This window comes from Fusarium fujikuroi, chromosome FFUJ_chr03 (genome assembly GCF_900079805.1).
Source record: "Fusarium fujikuroi IMI 58289 draft genome, chromosome FFUJ_chr03".
Classification (NCBI taxonomy): Eukaryota; Fungi; Ascomycota; class Sordariomycetes; order Hypocreales; family Nectriaceae; genus Fusarium; species Fusarium fujikuroi.
The window spans coordinates 3847828-3864307 of NC_036624.1; the positions used below are offsets into that span (position 1 = coordinate 3847828).

Genomic DNA, 16480 nt, shown 5'->3' on the forward strand with positions numbered 1-16480 from the left:
GAATCCAAGCTTGAGCACACGAGTCTTCGAAGCGACTGACTCTAATGATATACGTTTATATGCTCTCCTACAATAGGACGCATGATGCCTGCCGGTGACGACAACGGCACGAATCAGAAACAGGGATGTGGCCCAGGCAAAAGGGTTTGAGGCCACAAGCACAATTTGACATTGTGGACGATAATGTTTATCATATACGGACGATGTTCTCTAGGGGTCATAGGGGGCCGGCGTGCCAGGTTCGCACCAGCCCTTCCCAGCAACCGTCTTTCCGGTTGGGAGGCTAATGTCTGAGCGTGTTGGAGTTTATTTTATGGCACTTTGTTTTCTCTGGAATTTTGTTTCGCATATGAACGAGTCATGCTTTTTTTCTCTCGTGCTTTTTGGTTTCTAGCACATGTTTATACTTATTGCTTTTTAACTCGATTTGAAGAAGAGTGCTCCAATGCAGAACAGACAGGACTCACGATGATGAAATCACAGTGTATTTGAGTTATCAGCAGCTGATTCGAAGAGCTCATGACACATCATGCCTGTCATTTCAACCGTTTGAACCGTTGGTGGCGTTGGGTGACGAGTGTGAGGGTGGTGGTGTTGGGCATCGGTTGGGTTGGCAAGGATTACGATTTGGGGGGTGAAGGCCGTGCTGATGATGATCTCTCGGAGGCAGGCATCTCAACTCTATTTTCACTGTTGATCATTGGGCATGTATGTATTGGGCGCGTGATCCTAGTGAGAGTTGGGAATCTAGCAACCGTGGTCTTTGGAGGCTGACGGGCGTTTCGTGACGAGATGATGGAGATATGGTTTCAGAGGCCGCATGTATTACGAATACAATATGACCTGATACGGTACGTATAATCTGACATTGTTCTTGGCCGTTTCAGTGGAACCTACCATGAATAAAGATGTTCTATTTTACAGCCTTAGCATGGTAGCTCACGATCCGTCTTCTTGTCCTAGGGTAGCTAAACATTGTGTGTCTATGCCATGCCAGAACTTCAATTGGGATTCATCCAGAGCTGACAGGGAATACTCATGTGAATCATGGTATTGCCGGGATCGCTGGAATATGGTGAAGCTTTCGGGGCCACAAGTCGTCTGATATTGAGGCTCCGATACCATACAATGGCTTGAGGCCTTCATGCTGTGATGCACGAAATCGTACGTACCAATCGGAGAGTCACAGACACAGATCGATAATGCTACCATTGCTGCTGTACGATCTCGAATGACAGCTGGCACTTCTATGATAGACTCGTTCTAGTGACCACCTGACAGCCAAAGCAAAGAAGATGCACTATCTGCGAAAATACATACAAATCCATCACTTGACTGAGTACCTGTTTGGGAATAGCGCAGCTGCGCATGTGCATAAATGACTGGTTGCGATAGGCCTTACCCTGCACTCTGAGATACTTAAAACTGGGTGTAGGCCACATAGAGGATGAAGTACCAGAGCCTCGGTAGCTGTTTGGGTTTAGCGTGGGAATCGTTGAGACGTCCGAGTAGGTTGACCGAGAGGGAAAAGTGAAGCAGACGACTTGACTTTTCTTATTCCTCTTTCTATTTGTTTGTTTGTTTGTTTGTTCGTTTCTTTCTTTCTTTCGGTCTGGCTTTGGTAAAAGTGCGATTCTCTTGACTTATATCTCGCGCTCTCCCGCGCTGAAACAGTGAAAGTGGCAGTGGACTGGAGCCTTTACAACAACACAGCTTGAAGAACTAGGATTCACTCACTCAGTAACGATCAGAGTCACGACATTCAACGATTTCAACATAAAGAGAGTGAAGAAGTGGTACCCAATCTCATTAACGGACCTAAATTCACCGTACATATCCATTCGATCTCATTGTCTGGACTATTACTCCTTATCATCTCACCTCTGGCCTTCATATCACCAAGCAATATCTACTATCCAGGTTGTATCCATCAAGACAACAGTATATACCATTTGATACTATAAAACACACCTATCAAAATGGCTTCCGTACATTCCCGGCCGTCACCAAACTCCTCATCCTCCTACGAATTCGAGTCTGTCCCCGACGACGAATCATGGCAGTACATCGACTACACAGCAACGGGATCTGGCCCATCGTCCATCGGGTTTCTTTCTGATCCTGCCAGCGGAAGCCTTGGAAGCTTCGCCATGGTTGGAAATGTCCATGGAACGCCATCTCCATTCATACCAGGCAATACACCCTCACCCTATGCTGCCGGCAACACTCCTCCACCATATACCTCTGCGAACAACTCATCACCCTTCATGCTTGGAAACACACCTTCACCGACAGCCGCTTCTCCCCTGTTACTAGAAGAGATGGACCCGAGCGCATTCTTTGCCGCCAATGCCTCTTCATTCCAGTCTCAACCAAGCAATACCAATACGGACATATTTGCTTCCACAGCAGATGGTGGATTCACTCAGCCGCAAGATTTCTTGACCCCACAGCAGTATTTCTTCTCACAGCAAAATACGAATCAATTCCAACCTCAGGGCTTGAATGGTATGCTGAAGCGGAGGACGGCCTCCCCCCAAGGGCAGGATACTGATGCTGCTGCAGACATGGCTCTCATGCAAAACTTCACAGCCGACATGTTCTCGATAGACGCGAATGAACAGGTTCAGGTACCCCAAGTCAACTTTAACATGCAGCAGCCGCTACAATCGGATCCCAATGTTCCGCCATGGAACCCTACCAATACGAGGGGTAATGATGCTATCTTCATCATGGATGACTTCAACAACTCTCCATCGCCCGTGAGCAATTACTCTCCGAGCTCGATGAACAGTTCGAAAGCAAGTCCCAGCGGTGCAAAGTCTCCGGTATCGATACCGATTCGAAAGGTGAAGGTCGGAAAGGTCGAGAAGAAGAAGAAGGCAGAACAATCTGGCAAGTTTGTCATTGTGACTCCTAACTCCATCTCAGCTCATGCTGGTCGCGAAAACCCGTTCGAGTGCTTCGAAGCTATGAACCGGACAAGTCAACGAGGACGTAAAGGACCTTTGGCAAATGCCACAAAGGAGAATGCGCTGCAAGTCAGAAGACAGGGTGCTTGTTTCTGCTGCCACAGTCGCAAGGTCAAATGCGACCTGGAGCGTCCGTGCAAGAGCTGCAAGAAACTAATGGTCCAAGTTCCTCAAGTTGTCTGCTGGCAGTTCAGTGACTTCGTAACCATTCTATTCCCCGTATACATTCGCGGTCATCTGGAAAGCAAAGCGATGGCCAAGTTTACTAGGGAGAACATTGCAGGTTTCCATATTCAGGGGGTAGAGCAGGTGTGCTCCGTTGAACTATTCTCGGGACCACGATTCAGCACGGTTTTGGCCTTGCAAGCCAAATTCTTCACCCCTACTAACGCCGAGGTGCAGAACCATTGGCAGCTACACAACTTGGGACAGAACAAGGTTGAACTGAGGGCTAACAAGGCAGCCAACCTTGGTATTGACCTCGAGAAGTCCGCGGAGAGGGACAATCTCAGGAAACGGACTAAGAGATACATCCAAGACCTTCTGAACGAGCCAGAATTTGTGGCTCAAGTCACGGATAGCATCACAAGCACATACCTGCCGGCGAAACTGCTACGGATCGTCAAGGAGTATGCTGACGAGACTGAGGTGGGTGAAACCTTGCGAGACGTATCATTAACCGAGCTGACAGTCATACTATAGTCCCTCATGGTCAAGCGTGCATTGTCGATCTACTGCATGCATTACATCATGACAAGACAGCTGTGCCTCACTCAACAGACGACCGACTCCCTTCGATCCGTCGGTATGATCGAGCAGGGCCCCAATTATGTCACCCCACGAGTCCTCGCACGACAGATCAAGTCCATCGTAGACGAGCTGATGCATCGCGAGGTACAATCACTATTTGAGCTCTTCAACCGATCTCTCAAGCCAAAGTCCCGACGCGAGTGGGCACCCTGCACCGCCGCCTTTCTCGTCCTCTGCCTATTCATGGAGGCTGTAGAGACGGCAGCTGACACGTTTGTGCTCGCGCAGAACGAAATCAACATGAGGAACAGCGCCAGACCGGAGTACGAAAGAAGCCTTGCGCTGAATACCTGTGCCGAGGTCGAGAACATGCCCTTCAAGCAGTTCGCTTACCAGTTCCACCAAGTCTATCAGACGCACAGCAAGGAGGCCAACTCGAAAGGTTTCAACCCTGTGCTTGACATCAGCTTTGCCGAAAAGGGCGAGCTGGACGGACCGGCTGTGAGGTTCTCGGCTCAACTGCGAGAACTATTGTTCGGCGACAGCTGTAAGTGCAACCTCAGACCCTGCCAACGGACTGACAAAGTATTGTTCTGGAAAGAGTCACAAAAGCTGATTATTGTCTGTTTCACTTCAGGGCAAGAATTACAGTTTCTAGCAGCCACCGACATGATACCCAACACGTCGACTCATCCTTTCCCTATGGATCCGCAGACATTGTACACAGGGCGCCTCGTGGCCAGGTTTCTCATATCGTTCCAGGACGAGAGAAGCATTTTCGAGGACCTTGTCTGAGGGAAGGCTATTTGTCCGAGACATGTGCTGACAGAACGGCGAAATATGGCCATCGACGTTGTCTTGAGAGACATGGCGCATGCAAGGCTTTGCTTGGTATAACGGTTTATGGGACACGAACACCTTTGTACAGAGCATTAGATTTTCTTGGATGATATGACCGAGGGGACACGCAGACGGTACACGAGGCTGAGAGAGCCATATGTGTGCTTGTACTCCGTCCGTACAGAGTAACGGAAGTGTCTCAGAGTGAGCTCGAGAGAGCATGTTTCGTTCGCAGCTTATGGTAGTATCAATATGCTGAGCATGGCATGGCATGGCATGACATGAGCCAAGAAATATTTCTCATGACGGGCAAGACATTGCGTGTAACGCTGGTACTTGGTGCAGCGTCCGACGCCCTGCCTCGAATCACTGGTCACTCAAAAACATGTGAAAATACAAGACATTTATTCACGTTGAGTAAGTATGTTTGCCCGATTTTAGTCCTGATGCCACACTGCTTCTATGGTATCAGGGTGGAGCGGACCGGTTGTCTAGACCGTGGTTTTGATCTCCCACTACGAACGATAAAAATAAAGTTGACACACATGCGCATTGAAAGCGCGAGGTGTAGGCAATTCGTGGGTGCCGCTTAGCGGACTTTGAAGAAGAAGGAAAGGAAACAAAATGCTGTAGAGAAATGGGTAAGTCGTAGAGCAAGGCATAGCATAGCATGAGCAGTAGCCAACAGTGAGACATCGTCACACCAAACGAGCCTCGAAAATCAAACTGTCAAACGCGGGCCCCTTTTAGCTCTCTTGTTTAGAGCAGTGTCTGTCTCGTCATTAGGGCGTTCAGCATCTTTCGAGGGGGACTGCATCCTGCATTGCATGGATGAATGTCAAGTCCGAAACCAAGACTTGAGGAGCTGAACACAAAACGGACGCTTCATCGGCGTTGACCGTGAGCGCGTGAGAGCAAGAGATTTTGAAGCCGAGGATGTCACATCGGAAACGGTAAAAGTTGCTTCTGAACCTCGGAGAGGCGAAGCTGAGGCCAAACAAACAAGAAAAAGAGGCGTTGTTGTAGAAGTTTGGATTGAATTGATGTGAGAAGATGAGTTTTTAAAGAGGTACCTACTCCGTAGTGAGTGGAGGTCGAGGTAGGGGGGCACAGATCCACACTGCACGTGACACGAGACAAGCCTGTACTGAAGCTAAGCTACCTACTATACCTTGTCCTTTTGTGAGATCCGACTTTTTCTCCTCCCTCTCTCCTCTTTACACTTTTTTCGCACGATAAAATCAACCGGCCTCGATCTCTTTACACTCGAAGTCGGTCATATTCAGTGCAAGAGGGACAGGGCCATCTTCTGCTGTCATACTGCGTCGAGAGACACATTTCAATTGTCTCCCCGACCCGGCAGAAGCTCCGATACGTCAATTGGGTACTCATTTATCTATGAACTGAACTCTTGCTGCCACACAGCAAATGCATAATCTCGAACGAGACTGGTATAGGACCTTCGTGTATTGTGTGTCGAAGATCCTGCGCTTTAAAAGGATCAACACCAGGCACTTGTTGATCCCGCATCACCACATTTTTGTGTCTCCTGCGCCTTTCTACTTTTAGTGCCGGCCACATGATGCTGTGTCTCTGCACTCTACCTACCTGCCTAAGGTTATCTTAAACCGGCATGGTACATTTGAGGAGTACATGCCTCAAATCAGCTCTCCGACTGGCCACAAGATACGCATTGCTTGCGAGCCTGGACGTAAATAATTCGGGACCTTGAGGCCCATCACTGTAGCTATCCGTCGCTGTGTCCAAACGGCTGTAAGGGTTTTAAATGCGTTGGATCCAGCCCAATGGGACCAATCATTTTTAACGAAATACTTAATCCTGTCTCAATAGACCCAATACATCCTCTACGTTACCCTTGCACCCACCTCTTCTCCTTAAAGCAAAGGCAAAGGTTGATGGCCAAACCCCTGTACACAGAACCCATCTCTTTGTGCTGCGAGCGTTACATGGTTTGCGCAACATAAAACTATTAACGAAGCAAGAGAACTCGACCTATGATTGGACAGAGTCCAACTATGCCTGCGGGATGACATTAGTCTGAGGACATCGCCAAGCTTAGGGTTGAGATCGAGTCGTTCCTGTGAGGGTCAACTCGGCGATGCCTTGATGGTGACTCTTGAACACGAGATTCAGTTAACTTGAACAGGAATACGAGTCTATAACTGGACATTGATACCGTTTCACTGCTCTCGAACTGGCCTCGCTGTCCTACAGTTCGCGTCAATACATACACAGGACCCATATTCGGATATCTTTGACTCCTGAACCGTGTCTTGTCCAACAATAGCTGTTTCCACAATAGGCAACGGAACGTCGACTTACAGTATGGCCTTGCCTTGTCGTCTTGCTTTAGAGGTTAAGCAAGCGGTAACTTGCATACGGCGAATGTAGTCAAAGTAGAAAGCTGACGACAACATGGCGCAAAGATACAACCTTGAGCAACAATAGATCGCCTCATTTCGGGGGTTGTACAGCTTGTAGCGCCCCGAGGTCCTCTTTGATACTTCGTCAGATGGCCTTATTCTTGAACTTCTTCTGAAAAACTAATGATGGAAGCAATGTGTTTGTCCAACACAAGCCAAGTATAAGAAGTTGCACTTACCCCGTGGAATGCTTCTCTTCTCCCAAACTCATCAAGACAATTTACACACAAGTGTAAACAAGCTTAACTTCTGCATTCAATTTCCCGCAAGTTCTCTTTAACTCAAAGTCAAAACCCCTTCAACTTTCTCCCCCCAAAAAGAATGGAAGCAACCATGGCCTTCTCTACCGAAAAAGTTGTTTGCGCCAACTTTGGGAGAACACCTCCGCCTCCTCCTCCCACTCCCAGCCCCTGGCCCAGGGACCCCGGTGAGTTAAAGATTTCTTCCTGTTTTCTCTTGCGTATCCAGCGGTGTCCTGGATAATGGCTCGCATAGTATGTGGTTGAACGCCTTCCGCCGTGTCATGGTATCGCTGCAGCGAACACTTGTTCATGCTGCAGAATCAGTGCTTCTCCGATTGGGCATACAGCTAACACGAGCACACAGGTAATGGAAAGTAATTTCCTATCCATTCGCTATGCATTGGGTACTATACTGCAATGCATAGCGCAGAGGAGGAACCGCGATGGCCTAATACGGAGTATACGAAGGGAGAGGAGTGACGGCCAGATTGATGAGGACATATCGAAGACTGGGGCGGTGGTCAAACCTTCATTTCTGTAACTTGCTTTATTTGCTTTCATAGATGATCAATTGCAGGGTACCGTTGCCTTCAGCCATTTTTCTTGTGCACATTGTGCGTAATAGCAAACCGTGCTGTGTGCTCTGACAGGGCTTGTGCAGACCGACATCACACTATGGTGTATCCCAACAGTATGACTCGAGACGCAAGAAGCGAGAAGAGAGAACAGTGGAATGTGCCGCGACGAATAGAGCTCTGAATGCCGCTGTTGTGGCGGAGGAATAAAGTAAAGAGCTCGAAATTGAGGACGTTGATCGTACGAGCGCGGTAACACTGGTGTAAAGGCATATCGGATGATTTTGAGAGAATCAGTTAATAAGCTGTACAAGACAGAGGCTTGGGTATTAGAGCTTCCTGTCAATGCCTATGCACAAATCCTGTAACCGACCGTGAAGCAGGATATGAGACATGCCCATTGCTTATCGCTCATTATAATGACGCTCAGAAGAACGGTGTGTCAATGACTGCAGGATATTGAGATAAATGGGAATTTGTTTTGTTGGAGTTGATTTGGAGAAGTGAAAATTGCGTATGTTGTGTACGGGCAGGGAGGTTTGTACGCTCGGAAGTCGTGACTTCCCGGACTGTTATTCCTAAGAGCCCAAGGAAGGTGCGACTACAAGTGCGACCTGCCGACTATAGGCACTGAGGCCTTATGTGAGGGAGCTTAAGAATGGATGGAAGTCAATGCTCGACCTAGATCGCAATTCTGAATCTGCCTACTACCTAAGCTAGAGGTTAGCATGTTAGATGGTTATCAACTCCACGATTCTCCTGCTCCTATTATTTACCTTCCTATGCACTCCACCCACTGTACCCTACATCCAAATTCCTGTGCATCACTAAAACGATCGAAAGCAAAGATAACCTCCTCTTCGCTTAACCCTACCTTCAACGAGCCGTCAGTTCCGCCCGGATCCGTACGGCCTGGAACCAGATCGTCTGCAGTGTAGCCAACATTGCGCGCCTCCAGCTGTTTAAGCCGGAAAGAAGGATGCCCGACGCTAAGCGATCTGTCGACTCGGATATATTGGAAATCATACTCATCGCCATCGTGGTCTTCGTGCTCGTCTTGCTCCTCGCTGTCCTCATCGTAATTGGCGCCAGCTATAGAGCACCTCGAAGGACTCGAGATACTAAGAACGGACAGCGTGAGACGCACTGGAATACGTTGCACCAGCCAGATCAAGGAGATGGAACATATCATGACCATGAGGCTTCATTCATCAAGAGTGTCCGAAGGCGAAGCCAGTCTTTGGCAGAAGAGCTCCGCTTGGAGCTGATTAACCTAAAACGCAACCTATCTTTACTTACAATCCCCTCGAGGAGCCGGCTGGAAAACACAAACACAAGCGGAGCGCGAAGATTTAGCATTGACCAGTTACTGAGTTTCTCCACGAATAGCTCAGAATTAGTCACAGATTGTGAGAGCTGCTATGAGTACCTGGACTCCCCGCTGTCCGCAACAGGAAGGGACGAGGACGCTATGGGGACACAGAGAAGGCAAATTCGACCAACGATGAACGCAGCGACATATGAGGAGGCGCAACAGTAGGACAGCCCCTTACTGTAGGCTACAGGGACAACGATGATGAAGACTGGTGAAAGGTCAGGATTGGCAGGTTGTTGTACATGATACCTCTATTGAATCTGAAAAACCCATCCTACTCTGACATTGGCTCTCCGTGAAGCCCGCAGCAAAATTCCCTGTGTCATCCCTTAACACATCGCCATTTTCTGGTGTGTTCGTTGCTGGTACAAAATAAACGGTTCGTTTCTCTTCATTGGCGCCCACCACTGTAACACCTTATGCGGACTGCTTCTTGAGTTCTCGCGCAGCTTGCTTCAGGCTGAAGTTGCACTCCTCATAGGCACGGCCAGCACCGAAGCCGACACCAACGAATGCGGGCCATGCTCTTCGCTTGAACAGAAGGACGGAGAAGACGACGCCGAAACCGAGACCGAGGGAGGACTTGACAAGGAGGTTGGAGAGGCAGCGATCCCACTAGAATTAAGTCAGTACTGGAACTTTGTACAGAAAGCGTTTGAAGTATTCGGGTCTCGTGATTACCTTCTCATTGAGAAGAGACTCGCTAAGCGGCCGGGAAATGGCGCTGGGAGGAGGGCGGGCGACAGTGGAATCGGCCATTTTGAACTGTGAAGTATCGCGTCAGATTCATTGATCGGAGATTAATAGAACAAAAGGAATTGGCATACTTAGGTCGTGCAATCGGTCGTGACGAGCGAAATCAAGAGCTGCAACGAGCTTTATCTATGGACGTGATGTCAAGCTTGAACATGGAACAAGCCGGGTGACAAGAGCCGGGCTGTAGGCGGTGAGCATGGTGAGCCGGTAACGGCTTGGCGTTGTGGCAGAATTTTGGAAATTTTGGGTGGAGCTCAGGAAAAGTCGCGGGGCGCATTCAAAGATCGAGGTTTGTATAGCTTCTTTTCTCAACCATTTCTTTTCAATCATTCCTTTGTAAAACTGTCGCTATGGATATGTATATGGCGGAAGACTCCTCACAAGAAAATTCCTCAACTCTAGTATGTGTCTTTCTTGCTGCGTGCTTCCCAATTGTGAATGCTTACACGTGCTACAGCAAAAGATGGACCTGATTCAGACTGTGAGAGGTCTTGACCAAAACGGTCCAGGCGAAGATGGAAAGAATCTAGAAAAGCTATGGAACAGTTTGACTGTATCAGCAGATAGCCAATTCCATGCTGCAGAGGAGAGCAGCTTGCGATGGCTGCTAAAGTCGATGAACGGCGCATCAAAAGATGCCGAAACTTTGCGACGCTGGCCCCTGACCTGGACTATCCTTGAATGTGTCTTTCAGCGCATTCCTTTATTCTCACTCGCAAAGTCTCTTGCCGATAGACGATTCATTGCAGTACTGCAGCAAACTCTGAAAGATATCTCACAACCAGCTACGAACTCATCATTCAGTTCCTCCAAGAGAAAGCGGTCGCCAACGAAGAGCTTCGAGGTCGAAGCTCTACGAGATACCGAAGGGTGTCTTATGAGTGGAGATGCTTTACTAAGTGCCCTGAAGACATTACTGGACCGCCTTCGTTCATCTGCCACGCAATCATCCCACGACAAGATCGGCGCAGAGCATATCCGATCTCTGTTCTGTACCTCAGCAGCTGATGCAGCGACCCTGGCATCATTGTCCCTAAAGCTGTGCAATGTTGCGCTTACTGGCGGTGAAGAGCAAGAAGGGAGGGAATACTGGATCGAGACGATATCATCCATCTGGGATTTTCACTTGCAAGGAACCGATGATACACTGGAGGTCGCAGCACAGCTATTCACACCATCCGCTGCCATCTTCAGCAAACTTGAGGGTATCGATGGATCACACGACAGGGTTACACGAGACCCCCTACGGGCGAAATGGACGATCGATTTGGAAAATCTCATGCATCGCAATTTGATACTCCCCGCCCGAGCCGCCTTCATTAACCGGCAAGATATGGAACCCATCGCTAGAGCACTTCATGCAGCCGAGAAAAACCTTGAAACGGCAGCTCCTGCGCTGTACTTCTTAGCTTCAAGTGTGACAGATGCTCTTGGTGAAGGAAGGTTACGGAAGGGAAATATCGACTGGATGAAGCAGATCTTCAAAGTTGTGGAAGGCTCGCTCAGAGGACGAGAGAACAGAGATAAGCTGGTGCAGGCTGTTCTGGAGCGAGCGGCTGAAAAGTCAATGTCAATCGACACAAATGATCTGCGTTCTGTTTGTCGAGAATATGCCCTACAGGAGGATAGCATAAACTGGCATTTAACCTCAGTCATTGCTGGTTGTGATTTTGATGTGTTCAAGCTCCCCGAAGGCGAAAGCCTGCTAGAGACCGTCTGCGAGCGAAGCGTCTCCTCAGAGCTTAAGCATCAGGATCCAGAATCAGTTTCCAAAATCATTCAAGCCATCGCTCAAGTATACCGAACTGGACGAGATTTCGCTGGGTTCCTGAAGTTGTGGTTCCAGCAGCTTTGTAAGGTTGAGAAGAAGAAGACTAAGACTGCCTCACCATGGCTTCAGGTTGGCCAAGAGAAGCAGGAAAATACTTCATTCGAGAGCTTGATTGAAAAGGAGATGTCACCACAGCAGCTTCTGGAGATTTTGGAGTGGGTCAAGGAAGAGAAACTGCACTCCAGGGCACTCTGCCTCTTCTTGGACTGCATTGCTCAAGGCACTCGAAGCGAGACATACGTGGATGCCGTTGGCAGTAAACTATTTGACTTGGTAAGCCAAGTGAAAAAGACGTCGTCCACCCTGACAGCACTGAAGTGGGGAGTTGTGTCGAAGACCATTTCTTGGGTGACCCCTCAGTCACGAGCTGAAATTTGGGCCTCTGTCCAAGGACAACTGACCAAGATTTTGTCTGAGTCACCTCTCGAGTCTAAGGAAACGTATGAGGCCTTCAAATGCTGTTGCCAAGCTTGGGTTTCCTTGAGCCCTGATGACGCACATATCAGCGAGCCCGCAAGCCTGGTGGATGCTTTCACCACTCGACTGTCAAAGGACCTGCTCTCATCAAAGTCCCTGAAGGGGAGAGACCTTTCATCATTCTTACAGCATGGTTATAAGCCAGATTTCCTCGAAGAAGCTGCCCCAGAGCATTATTTGGCCTGGTTTTTGCGGGGCTCTGGCCGTTTAAGCCGATTCGTTTATGGCACCAAAGCTACCCTCCCCCAAGCATTGCAGAATGCGTTATCTCTACCCAGCAGTGAAGTTGCTCATTCGAGGGATATTTGGGCATGCCTCCTTGAGAACGAAAACAACATGAACACAGTCAAAGTCGCTGGCGACCTTATCGACCGACTGATCAAGTCGTTGGAAGAGGATGGAAAGGAGAAGCGATGGCCTGCAGAGAGCAGCCAGGCCTGGATTCGGAGCCTGAGCAGTACTCATACAGATGCCTTTACTCGACCGCAGAGAGAACGTATTATGGAATTACTCAATGCTCACAGAGCAAAGACGACAAAACGGATATCGATCGAGGGGTGGAGATACATTCTCGGACTGTCCACTAAATTGATGGGCCGAGCGACTTTCTACGAAGGAATGGAATTCTCCCATTTAGTTGATGTTGCGGATGCTATGTCAGACATCTCTAGCTCAACGCCTACTCAAGACAGCACTTTAATCGATCTGATCGAAGCATATTATTTGATGGCGGCGGCCACTATTCGACAGATGGCGGAGCATTTGGAGGAGAGAAGTAACAAATATTTTGAGGAGAGTCGCAGTTTCATTTCTGACTGTGAAGAAGCTGGGGATTTGTCGCCTTTCCGCATGACCCTTTTGAAAGCGTTAATCACAGAGGCTGAGAAGTCGCCAAACTTTGCTAGCCATCCTGAGCTAAGCACAGTGTCTGATGCAGCAAAGGATGCATTAGGAAAATGTGTGATTGCAGCTACTGGCTACTTCTTGAAAACGAAGAAGGCATTTGAGACTCACAATGTCATTGCCAACCTCAGGCTTCTTGCTGCAGTCGATGCCGCAGACTCGATGGAGAGTCTTTCAGGGGCTTCCAGACTAAAGGAATCGGACATAAGAAAGGCGGAAAAGAGCAGCCATGCAGCCATGGCGGCAGGAGATCTCCGCGGATGGCAAATACAAACGTTCCTCAGGACCTACTTCTCTGCGCATCTGGAAGAACCCCGACCAACAACGTTTTACAGCATCAGCCAGGTACCACAGGAACTTCGCGAGCCTTTCTTCCAGAGCAATGTTGCTTCGGTCACAAAGGAGATGGACACCTCCGCTAAGATGGCGTACTTGAGGGACCTCATTCATGTGTTTGTGCAAGGTTCGGACTCGGATGGTCAAGCATCGGCTATCTATACCGTTGTGAACCAGCTCCTAGGTAAGACAACTGAAGCCATTGAAGTTGTGTCAACTAACACAGATTAGCATGCCCTGATCTACAAGGGAAAGGCTCCGGGTTTGACCTGGCGACCGCTCACAGTGAGCTGACCTCAACCCTGTTGACGCTCAAGAGCCAGTCCGTTTGTACCCGAGTGTGTCGTATTCTCTGCACACTCCTGGAGAAGAAGCCCCAGTCGATGACCCAATGGAACATCGAGTTGGTGCTCAATACCATCTCTGACTTGAGCCTGTCAACGAAGACGCTTGACGAACAAGTGTCCAATGAAAGAGTACCCTTTGCCCTGTTGTGCAGTTTGATGGAAGTTATCATCAAGAAACACCGTCTCCGGCTTGAAGGTCATCACCACCTTCTCTTGTCAGCAATGCAGGCTCTCCTCCGTAACCTCATTATCAACCACAGTACTACTGATACCTTAAGCCAAAGCTCGCACGAGACAAAAGCTCATCGCTATGCCCGTCTTGTTACTCTTATCTGCGAACCAACAGCAGGTGCTGTGTCTCGATCTCAGCACCAGAATTCTCTTGACTCAGCTACAGATGCGGCGAAGCGTTCAGCTGGACGACATATGTACCTGGTCATGATGCAGTACGTCAAGTTACAGCTTGAAGCTGATGTGCCCCGCCGAGTGAGAGAAGCTCTTGAGCCTGCCATGAACTCCATCTTCGATATCACACCCCCTGAGGTGAGGAAGATTTTGAACGACGCCATGGATGGAAGCGGACGTGCTATTGTGAAGGAAATGTTCAAGTCATATACCAAGTTTGGTAAATGGAGCGGCGTATAAACGGGGACTATAGATATTGATAGATACCACCACATACATAGATATCAGAAAAGCATAGCAGGTTTGTTCATTATTATTATTATTATTATTATTATTAAATGGGTATCTCTAATCATTACCTGGATTTTTTGGAACCTGACAATGCATTATTAAGCGCTTGGGGATTTCTTGTTGTACAAGCTTGGGTGGCCGTACTTTTTTGCGTGGCTCTTGATCTGGTGATCAAGAATAGGACGAACAAAGATCCATACAAATGTAGCAAGCAGAGCTCCAAGAACGTCAATGAAGCTGTTCTTGGGAGTGCCACCAAAAGATGCCCACTTCATGAGTGAACCAAGGAAGTTTACAGTAATATGGTGCTGTCCAGCTTCCAGACCCTTGATAGCTACCGCAGCAACTTCATCTGGGGTTTGCTTGGGGTCGTCCTTCTCAATGGTCTTGGTGATCTCGGGCTTATGCTCGTTCTCGTGGACATTACCAGGGGAGAGAATGGTGCCAGGCAAAACTAGATGGACTTGAACATTCTGAGGATACAGCATGACTTCTTGCTGGATACATTCGGCCAGACCTTTCATTGCATACTTGGAGGGGGTGTAGGGAGTGTATCCTGGAGGAGAATAGCAGGCACAGACACTTCCAGTCATGATGAAGTGCTTGGGCTCCTTTTCGACAGGCTTGTCTATAGCGAGCCACTCGCGCATAGCAGCATGTGCCATCTCAGCTGTGCCCCAGAAGTTGACGTCCATGTGCTGTCGCATTGACTTCATTTCCATATCGACGAACAATTCGGGGAAGGAGAATCCAGCGACGGTCCAGACGATATCAGGGGCTTGACCATTGTTCCAGCTGATGACTTTTTCGAGGAGAGGTTTCGCGTATGATTCCGCAGAGACGTCGGCGGCGATGTAGTGGAAGCGTTGGGTCTGGGGATTCTTGGCTGCGGCCTGGGGTCAAGTCAGCGTGTAATTGTGAAAGCAGATGGAATAATAGCAGCGGACCTTGACGATGAAGAGTGCAGCTTCGAGTTTACTGGCGCTTCGAGAGACGAGAACAATATTTGCGCCCTTGGCAGACAATTGAGTGGCTGCGCTGAGGCCCATGCCTTCGGATGCACCGGTGATGAGGACTGTCTGTAGGCATTGTTAGTCGCGCTGTGGTAGAAAGGGACTGATCATGAGACGTATCATGATGGGACATACTTTGCCCTCGACGGGGAATTTGTTGCCGCCAAAGAAACCCATGATGAGCCAACCGATAAAAATAGTCACGACAGAGATAGCGATGTAAGTAACGAGTGTCGTTGGGGAGAGATCCATGGCGAGAGAGGGACAGGAGTGTAGATAAACTTGTACTGTAGCTAGCGAGCGGCAGAAAGCAGGGAGATCTTAAGCTGTAATACAGCCCCTGCTAAGTCCGCCTATCCACTAAAATACAGTGTCGTCCCCGCTTATTTAGATCCCCGAAAGTGGACGCCACAGGCCGTTAAGCTTCCATCCAATCCACTCGACAATAACTCCATTTTCCTAACGTTAAGTGGTTTTGACAACCTACCGACCTCTCTCCAGTGCAGCTCAAATGGATGGATGCAACCCCTGGCTTACAGGATGGACAGCATGTCCTTAGGGCTGACATATTGGATGATTGCAGTCAGATCAATCATTAGCTTTGTTTTTCGCTTTGTGCGATTGGATTCCTCGGGCTGTAAGACGGACATGGACGAGATTAATTCAGGGGTTACTGTCCAACATGGTGCCCTTGTGATGATTCTTTCAGGTACAAGGACGTGATGAGAAAATTTGTATAATGAGATCCTGTAGCAATTCCGTTCCTGCTACAAGACAATCTGATATGAATTTGTAGAAACTTTATATGCCATAAGAATAGGTACTAAGGTATTAGAGGAAGGACATATCAAAGCCGATGATGAATAGATACATAGTATAAAACTAGTAGCATCGCACTGTATTTCATTTCGCTGTGGCTGAAA

At 48.6% G+C, this 16480-nt stretch overlaps 5 protein-coding genes; 3 read left to right on the forward strand and 2 right to left on the reverse strand.

The window, feature by feature from the left end:
* Nucleotides 1-1979: 1979 nt before the first annotated feature.
* FFUJ_03284 (uncharacterized protein) lies at nt 1980-4517 on the forward strand (the record flags this gene model as incomplete). XM_023575114.1 has 3 exons in its annotated part: nt 1980-3620; nt 3675-4269; nt 4360-4517. 3 exons carry the CDS (start codon nt 1980-1982, stop codon nt 4515-4517), a joined length of 2394 nt encoding a protein of 797 aa, XP_023428351.1.
* A 4285-nt stretch (nt 4518-8802) lies between these two features.
* FFUJ_03285 (uncharacterized protein) lies at nt 8803-9363 on the forward strand (the record flags this gene model as incomplete). The annotated part of the gene is made up of 1 exon (XM_023575115.1): nt 8803-9363. One exon carries the CDS (start codon nt 8803-8805, stop codon nt 9361-9363), a length of 561 nt encoding a protein of 186 aa, XP_023428352.1.
* Nucleotides 9364-9615: 252 nt separating this feature from the next.
* FFUJ_03286 (uncharacterized protein) lies at nt 9616-9957 on the reverse strand (the record flags this gene model as incomplete). XM_023575116.1 has 2 exons in its annotated part: nt 9616-9813; nt 9880-9957. 2 exons carry the CDS (start codon nt 9955-9957, stop codon nt 9616-9618), a joined length of 276 nt encoding a protein of 91 aa, XP_023428353.1.
* Nucleotides 9958-10304: 347 nt separating this feature from the next.
* Nucleotides 10305-14493, forward strand: FFUJ_03287 (uncharacterized protein; the record flags this gene model as incomplete). XM_023575119.1 has 3 exons in its annotated part: nt 10305-10355; nt 10412-13685; nt 13733-14493. 3 exons carry the CDS (start codon nt 10305-10307, stop codon nt 14491-14493), a joined length of 4086 nt encoding a protein of 1361 aa, XP_023428354.1.
* A 149-nt stretch (nt 14494-14642) lies between these two features.
* FFUJ_03288 (related to 3-ketosphinganine reductase) lies at nt 14643-15809 on the reverse strand (the record flags this gene model as incomplete). XM_023575120.1 has 3 exons in its annotated part: nt 14643-15437; nt 15492-15623; nt 15693-15809. 3 exons carry the CDS (start codon nt 15807-15809, stop codon nt 14643-14645), a joined length of 1044 nt encoding a protein of 347 aa, XP_023428355.1.
* Between the last annotated feature and the right edge of the window lie 671 nt (nt 15810-16480).